At 44.3% G+C, this 8990-nt stretch overlaps 1 protein-coding gene across 8 annotated transcripts in view; it reads right to left on the bottom strand.

Annotated features, from left to right (window-relative positions):
• The window catches only part of Kif1b (kinesin family member 1B), a 123826-nt gene that overhangs the window by 12654 nt on the left and 102182 nt on the right, over window positions 1–8990 (bottom strand). For all 8 annotated transcript variants that reach the window (XM_021161570.2, XM_029476043.1, XM_029476045.1 and 5 more), the window contains 3 exons: window positions 8317–8383; window positions 5531–5615; window positions 4704–4809 (listed from right to left, as the gene is read on the bottom strand). In XM_021161570.2, the coding sequence (XP_021017229.1) occupies window positions 4704–4809; window positions 5531–5615; window positions 8317–8383 (258 nt within the window). The remainder of the gene's footprint in view (window positions 1–4703; window positions 4810–5530; window positions 5616–8316; window positions 8384–8990) is intronic.

Below are 8990 nucleotides of genomic sequence, written 5' to 3' on the forward strand. Positions count from 1 at the left end.
CACTTTGTAGACCAGGCTGGCCTCGAACTCAGAAATCCGCCTGCCTCTGCCTCCTGAGTGCTGGGATTAAAGGCGTGCGCCACCACGCCCGGCTAAAGGTAGTTTTTATCATTCATTCCTTCTAAATGTATCTGAAAATCAACCTTATAGTTAAGAAATATAAGTTAAATTTAGCAGACTGCTTTCAGTTCTTCAAGTCTGAGGATTTTTCTCCTGGCGATATGCCAGACAGGAGGCACTGGTGGCTGCACATAAGTCCCCAGGCCTGTGTCACTTCTTCTTGGAACTCGGACACTTCCTGGGGAAGCTGCTCTTCCAACCCCATCCCCTCCCAACGTTCGCCCTCAGGAAGAGCAGAGCTCATCCCCTCACACAGAGAGACTGTTTATGTACCCACTCCCTGCCAACCTCATTCTCCCTTCCGCCTTTCCAAATGCTGAGCTCACTAGTTCTGTCTTTCTCGATTTCCAAAGGCAACTAACTAACAGGCATATCTTCTCTCTAAGCACACCCTGTGCATCTTCCTCCAGAAAGCATGGGCAGAGAAACCTCTCTGAAGGGGAACCCCCTGCCCACAGCTCCTATTGCCAGTGCCCAGAGCTGAGGCGTGGCCATGCCCATCTGCAGATGTCCTTATTCAGGTCTTTTCTGGAATGTGACTGTTTCTCAGTGTCAAGTTGTTGAGGCAATGAGTGTGGGACAAGAAAATTCTCTATCCAGACTCAGAAGGCACACAGCAATCATCAGTGAGATTTGGGTCATCAAGTGACCCTAAGTACAACAAAAATGGCAGACAAGGAAAGCTTCTCCATGGCTTAGCGATTCAGCAGAACACCTTCATGTACTCAGAATGTGGTTTAAAGGTAAGTATTTCAACTTAGTTTAAGAAATTCTAATAACGGGAAATGCCATTGATACTGCACAGGCTGGCCTCACACTCAGAGATCTGCCTGCTGCTGCCCCCTCAGTGCCGTGATACCATGCATGGTGGCACCAGCTTCTTACATATGGTTACACTTTATGCAAGTGCTTGTGTGGGGGGGGGGTGGCGGGGGGGGGAATGGTGGGGAGGGGAACTACTCTCCTGTCAACTGAGGTGGAATGAGCCTCCCTAAATGCCTTTCACATGCCTTTAACCTTGATACTCTGGACAGAGGCAGGAGAATCCTGTGAGTTCAAGGCCAACCTGGTCTATCTGGTGAGACTATCTTTTTTTTCTTTTTAAACTAACAACATTTTTTCTTGCAGACTCAACTCCTAAAGAGTCAATCTGCTCTCCGTGGAGTAGGCACAGAGCAAAACGAAGTAAGTGTGATCTGCAGCAAACTTTCCAAGCTATGAAAGAGGTGGGATAGAGCGAGGGGGAAGGAAGAGAGAATGTCAGAAAACAAAGCCTGAGATTTCACAGGAGATGTAAAAGATTCTATTTTAGAATGTAAAAAAGAACAACCTGAAGAGGTGTTTAGAATGTAGTAAATGGAATGAGACAATAATTTAGCGCACTAAGTCATTCGAGAAGTCACGTCTGAAGCTGTATACACATCAGGACAGAGTACCAGGGCATTCTTAGACTACAAAAAAGGTCTTGCTCTGTTCTAGGTAATGCTTAGGTTTATGCAGGGAAGAAACTACTGGATTAAAACAGGAACCAAAGCAACAGAAGACATAAAGCATTCTGGTAAACTAGAACCTCTAGGAGCAAAAAAGCAAACAGAAAATACCTAGGAATATCCTTATCAAGCAAGAACCTGCAGAAACAGAAAATGCCTTCGTTAGTCCAGCAACCAAAAGACAGACAGAAAGAAAAACAAACAAATATATATGAAGAAATAGAAACACACAGAGAAAAATTATTTTTAAAAAAGGGCAAAATAATGGCAAGAAGCGAACTGAATTTCAGTGGACAAACAATGAACAGAGAATTCTGGGACACAATTTGATAAGGGACTTAAAGTGACGTGAATCCTTCTCTCAAGAGACTCATTAAGAAAAAATGGCTGGGCGTGGTGGTACACACCTTTAACCCCAGCACTCAGGAGGCAGAGGCAAAGGCAAGTGGATCTCTGTGAGTTCTAAGCCAGTACAGTCCACAAAGCAAGTTTCAGGACAGCCAGTACAATTATACAGAGAAATCCTGTCTAAAAAAAGCAAAAATTTAAAAACGAAAAGAAAAAAGATGGACTACAAAGGAATATGGAGATCAAATCTTTAATGACACCCCTACACACACACACACACACACACACACACAAGCTGTGACTTAGTACTGGATATGGTAAGAAACTGCTGTAGAGCTAAGAGAAAGCCAAGGCTTGGTTAACCCAAGTGCAGGCGTGGACAGAAAGGGAATCAGGATTTTGTCAATTACTCTCTACTGTCAATGTGTTAGAGAAGCCCTCTGAGGCACATATATAGGACAACCAATCTGCAGATCTATACATTAATTTCAACACTAGCCCTTAAACAACCTCAACAGCAACTCACCATGTTAACCTACGAGCCTGAGAGGTGAACACTGGCTTAACCTGGGAGGACCTAGAATCTCCTCGGAGACAAATCTGCAGGCATGCGTGGGAGACTGTCTAGGCCAAGTGAACTGAGGTGGAAAGAGCCTCCCTCATGAGACCTGTGCCATTCCATGGCTGCGGTCCAGACCAGTGCTCACCGATCTCTGCTCCTTGGCTGCAGATGCAGTGAGACCAGCTGCCTCAGGCTCCGGCTGCCTACATGACAGCCTATATTCTGGAGCTGTAATCAACTTCTCCTTCCTTAAGTAGCTTTGCCACGGACTTTGTCATAGCAACAAGACAAGTGACTAAACAGTTCTCTGTCTCCAAACTGGAATAATTCTAAACTAGAGAGGTGTGCCATATACCTAGACAATTAATCTTAAAAACTGGGTTGCTTAAGAGTTCTAGAATATACCTGTTCTTAAACATTGTTTTAAATGTATATAAATATTTTCCCGCATGAAGTAAGTATACCACATGTATGCGTGGTGCCAGAGGAGTTCAGAAAGGGTAGTGGAACTGAAGTTCTGAGTTGCAATGCGGGTCTGGGAACTGAACCTGGATCCTCTTGAAGAGCAGTCAGTGCTCTTAACTGTTGAGCCATTTCTCTAGCCTTCTTAAATCTTTTTATGTCAATTGTGTTTATTATTATAATAATTTACATTTAATTAGTCATTAGGCATATCAATGAAACATAAAGGTAAAAAGAACTTTCTGTGAAGACCAACTTAAATGATTTTTCCTAACATGAAAAGTGGAATTGTTTAATAGCTGTTGAATTTAGATGAGATTTTTCTTTAATTTGAGACAGACTTTCACTCTGTGGCCCACAACAGCTCTGACTTTCAATCCTCTAACCCTCTTCCTTTTGGTTTCCAGTTCTTGTTCCACCAACTGTAAAACCACACGATACAGTAGGAGTGAAAGATAGTCAGCAGTCCAACAAATAACCCCATGATTAAAGGAAAGACTTGACCTATCGAAAGAATTGATAACTTAATGTGTACACTAAAAGCTTCAATTAATACAAACACTGTTGAGGCTGGAGAGATAACCCAGCAGACGAGGGCCCCAGTGTGCCTCCCAGGGCTCATGTGGTTGATGAAGAGAACCGACTCCAGCAAGGTGTGTGGCCTCTGACACACCCTTCGCACATACACACAAAGTAAAATGTGTATAGATTAAAAAGTTCAAGGTGTCTATCTTTCATTATTCTCAACTTCAGCCAACTTATTGAAGCTGAATTCACTTTATATATCACCCAGCCTGTTGCTGGGCTCAGGTTAGAGGACTTTTCAAGGGCATCTCAGAGCAAGCAGGTCCAGCACCGGTCAGGGTTTCAACCTGACCCCATCTACTTAGCAGAGGAAGGCAACAGTGACGAATGCCATCTGAACACTGGCAAGTGAGTCGTGAGGTGTCTCTGCTGACTTCAGAGACATGGTGTTATGTATGGTCTGCCCAGGAAGAGGCTATGGCACCCTCTCCCCAGATACAACACCCACTTGCACTCGGCCCCCTTCTCACAGGCCCTGTCAGCTCTCCTTACATGCAGAAAAACATGTTTGTTTGTTTTTCCTTCTCCTATACAAAACTGCAGTCCAGAAAGAAAAAAAATTAATCTTGGCCCAAACCTATTCATTCTGTTTCTGCCTCCCGTCTTATTCCCGCACGCCCCCTCTTTTCCCAACACTTACATAAGCAAGTTTTCCAGGGCATAAAGCAGCAGAGAATTAATTCCATAATGCAAAGGCAGTGTCCTTGGCCCATACTGGTTCTCCAAGACAATAACCTAACCTGGAGGTGGAATTACAGGCTGCCCCGAGTCACATGATGGGGGACGGGAATGGGATTTGGGTCCTCTGAGAGCAGTAAGCACTTTTACTACTGAGTAATTTTTCCAGCTCTGAAAACAGAATTTGTTTGTTTGTTTATTTATTTAAAGACATGATCTCTCTATGTAGTCCTGGCTGTCCTGTAGCTTCCTATGTAGACCTGGCTGGCCTTGAACTCATAAAGACCCTCTAGTCTCTGTCTCCCAAATGTGGAATTAAAGGTGAACAGCACCACAGCAGAATTTCTGAAGTAACAAGGAAACTTTCTTCATTTGCACCAGGAGTCATTAGAAATAGGGATTTAATGTGAATCCGTCACCCAACACTGGCGACGCTTCTGTTACGCAGGGTTTCCTACCTGCTGGAGCTGTGGGCAGACTTCAGGGACTTAGCAGAGATGATGTTGAGGGAAAGGATAGCATCAACTGCAGCTTCATCTACCTCCGGTTTATTCCTAATCCGACCTAAAAGAAGGGATAAAAGAAACCAGAAGATAAGGACATTAAAAGATAAAGCATAACTTTGTTAAATCAAAAGGTCTGGTGGCTCAGGCCCATCATTTTAACAACCCAGCAGAACGGCCACAAGTTCAGGGCCAGCCTGGGCAGCTTAGTTACATATTGTCTTTAAAATAAAAAAACGTACGAGGGAGTAGCTTAGTGGTAGAACACGTGCAAGGCCCCTGGTTCAATCATCAGTACTGTCTCCTAGTGGAAGAGCATTTGCCTAGCATACCTGCATGCACGCAAATACACACTCACACTCTCTCTCTCTCTCTCTCTCTCTCTCTCTCTCTCTCTCTCTCTCTCTCTCTCTCTCTCTCTCTCTCTACCAGATAGTCATTCTCCTCCTGAGCCACAGCCCCAGCACTCAAGAGAGCTTCCGACTTGTCTGGCAGTGGTGACGCACACCTTTAGTCCCAGCACTTGGGAGGCAGAGACAGGTAGATCTGTGAGTTCGAGGCCAGCCTAGAAGAGAGTTCCATGACAGGCAAGACTACATGGAGAAACCCTGTCTTGACCCTCTTCCCCACCACCAGGAGAGAGAGAGAAAGAGAGCTTCAAACTCAAGGTATGTATTTTTTCCACTTTGTGTTCTCCAGTTTTCCATACCTCTCCTGCACTGAGCACAGAATGCTGCCATTTCTAAAACGCCAGGCTCCCTTAGCTGATGGACTGCACTCACCTACCACCAGCTCTCGGACATCTTTCCAGTGGAGCTCACTGCCCTTCTCGTGGATGATGGTCACGGTGATCCGTCGCTGGATGCCCTGGGCAATGGGACAAGATTACAGTTTAGGAGAATGTGTTAGAAAATGAACAAGCCAGTTGCTGGCCTGGTTTTTTTAAGAGACGCTTTGTAGCTTCACACCTGTAATCACAGGATGAAGCTTGAGGCCAGATGGATTCATACATCCTGGGAAAGAGATAGAGAGAGAAAGAGAGGCAGGGGTGGGCCTGGGACAGACAGACAGACAGACAGATACACGTGCAAAGGTGGAGAAGCAGAGACAGACTAACAGATTGACTGAGACCCTGTAATATGCTCTAGGGAAATGAAGCTCCCTGCAACATGGATACCTGGACAAGAAATTGTTTGTTTGTTTGTTATAAGATTTATTTATTTTTATTCTTATGAGTACACTGTAGCTAGCTTCACACACACCAGAAGAGGGCATTGGATCCCATTACAGGTGGTTGTGAACCAGTATGTAGTTGCTGGGAATTGAACTCAGGATCTTTGGAATAGCAGTTGTTGCTCTTAACCACTGAGCCATCTCTTCAACCAAATAAGAAATACTTTTGAGCATTGGCTAAATTGTTTTTTAAAAGACTGGATTTTGCTATGTAGCTCAAACTGGCCAGGAACTTACTAAGGAGCCAAGACTGACATTGAGTTCAAAATCCTCCTGCCTCTGCCTCCTGAATGCTGAGATTATAAGTGTAGTAACACACCAGGCCTTGAGTATTGTTTTACCAAATGAGCAGTGTACATTTACAAAGCGTGTTTTTAATCTGTTCAGACTTTCATCACTGACCTCATCGGGAGCTTCTGGCTGGTCTTGGTGGCACATGCCTGTAATCTGAGTACTTGGAAGACCGAGGCAGGAGGATCTCTTACATTCAAGGACCTGGGCTACACATCAAGACTCTGCTACAAAAATACAGTGTCAAGGACATAGTTCTCAGTGGTAGAGAACTTGCCTAATGTGAAAGGGGTTCCAGATTTAATGGCCTACAGTCAAAACCAAACAAGTCAAGAAGCAAACAAAACAAAACAAAACAAAACAAAACAAACCAAGAGAATCAAAAGCCCCCATGGCGAGGGCTGGAGAGATGGCTCAGAGGTTAAGAGCACTGGCTGCTTTTCCAGCGGTTCAGTTCAATTCCCAGCAACCACATGGTGGCTCACAACCATCTGTAATGAGATCTAGTGTTCTCTTCTGGCCTGCAGGCATGTACGCAGGCAAAGTACTGTATACATAATATATAAATAAATTTAAAAAACAAAAAACATTGTCAGGTTATGGTGGCTCAGACCTGCTAACCCCATGATCAAGAGGCTGAGGCAAGAGAGTCACCCTAGGAGTTGGAAGCTGGAGGACAGAATAAGAATCTGTCACAAATGGATTAAGAATACAAAAGTAAAAGACAGTGAGACACAAGCTATGAAAAGTATTGCGATATGGTCATTGAACTCCACTGTCTCCATACCTTGGTACACTGTGTTCTGACCACAGCCATCTACCACTGCCTCTCTCCACTCTTCCTAATGCCCCACCTTGTCTGTCCCCTCCCGGCTTCACATCCTTCTTTCTTGCTAACATTCATCACCCAATTAGTGTTGAACACTGTGTGGTGCGGGGTCATTTCCCAGGGAATGGATCACTTACCTGTATCCATATCCATAAAGGAGAGAGACTTCAGTAGCAATCACCAACTAATAGTGACTCTGTCAAGGATGAGGCCTTGGAGGGAGGCCTCCCCCGGACCCTTTTTCACAATGGCTAGTCTAAAATATACTTACACATATTTTTGCTTAGTTAAATAATTTGAAGTAGAGGACCTACTCCTTTGAGGTGGGAACACCTTTAATTCAGATTTGTTGTTGTTTTTGAGACAGGATTTCTTTGTGTAGCCTTGGATGTCCTAGAACTAGCTCTGTAGGTGAGGCAGGCCTCCAACTAACAGAGATCAACCTGCCTCTGGCTCCCAACTGCTGGGATTAAAAGCTTGCTCCACCACTAGCCAGCTATCCCAGATCTTTAAAGTTGGGAAGACACGCATGTATTCTGGGCCATACTTCTCTAGAAGGACACAGAAGAAGGAAGCCATGTTCTTTGCCTGCTTGTTCTTGCCCTTCCTAGCAAGTCCACTCCTTCACAGGCATTACACACTACTTCTTGTGGACTCCAGAGTATGCTGAAGACCGGCTGAGATATCCAGTCTGGTGGACTGAGCAACTGCTGGATTATTGGACTAGCTGGACCACAGCATGCAAATTATTCTAATAAAGCCGGGCATGGTGGCGCACACCTTTAATCCCAGTACTTGGGAGGCAGAGGCAGGCAGATTTCTGAGTTCGAGGTCAGCCTGGTCTACAGAGTGAGTTCCAGGACAGCCAGGGCTGCACAGAGAAACCATGTCTCGAAAAAACAAAAAAACAAAAAACAAACAAACAAACAAAAAACCCAAGTTATTCTAATAAACCTCCTTTCTCTGTGTCTCTCTCATTCTGTCTCTCTGTCCCTGTCTCTCTCTCTCTCAACTGATTCTATAAGTTCTATTACCCGACAAAACTCTGACTAGTACAAACAGAAACAGTATTTGATGTTTTGTATTCAATTCCCAGCTATTTCCTACCCTGATTTTAAAAACAGGGGGCCAAAACAAACAAAAATGTCCTCCCACATTCTCCTCTCCAAATATAGATGAAGAACTGAGAAATCCGTTGTTCTAAGACGTCAGTACCTGGTGCAGCAAAAATGTCCCCTGGCAGGGCAAGCCTGCAGTATGGTCAACCACAGCTGGAATATACCTATAAAAATAAAACACAAAAGACAGAAGTTAGAACTACTTCACCTGCCAAGTCTTCCTGGGTTGTAGCCAAGAGAAATCTCTGTTGTTCTACACTCTGCTCCACATCTGACCCTGTGAGGCATGTCACCACAGAGCCATGTGTACATATCTATGTCTCAGCGTCTCTGCCTGACTGGAGTGTGAAAAGATCTCCATCTTTTTTGTTCCATCTCTGTCTATTGCATAATAGTTCAGTAAATAATGAACGTTACAGAACTGAGTGGAAATCGGAAATCAATAACTTCCAGTTCTACCTACAAAGCTCCAGAAAGCAATCACGTCAGCAGACGCCATCACTTAACCACTTCAGCAGACGCCATCACTTAACCACGTCTAATGCTGCACATCTGGCTGTGGAAAGCCACAGTCTTCAGACGACTGTCAACTGAGGAGGTGCAGAACTCTATTTGACACAGGGTCATAAGCACAGCAGACACTAACAGTTTTGTTTTTTGCTTTTTTTTTTTTTTTTTTTTTTTAGGTTTTTCAAGACGGGTTTTCTGTGTAGCCCTCTGGCTCCTGTAACTCTCCCCTTTGACATTCTTATCTCCCTAAACTTTTATCTC

This window comes from Mus caroli, chromosome 4 (genome assembly GCF_900094665.2).
Source record: "Mus caroli chromosome 4, CAROLI_EIJ_v1.1, whole genome shotgun sequence".
NCBI lineage: Eukaryota > Metazoa > Chordata > Mammalia > Rodentia > Muridae > Mus > Mus caroli.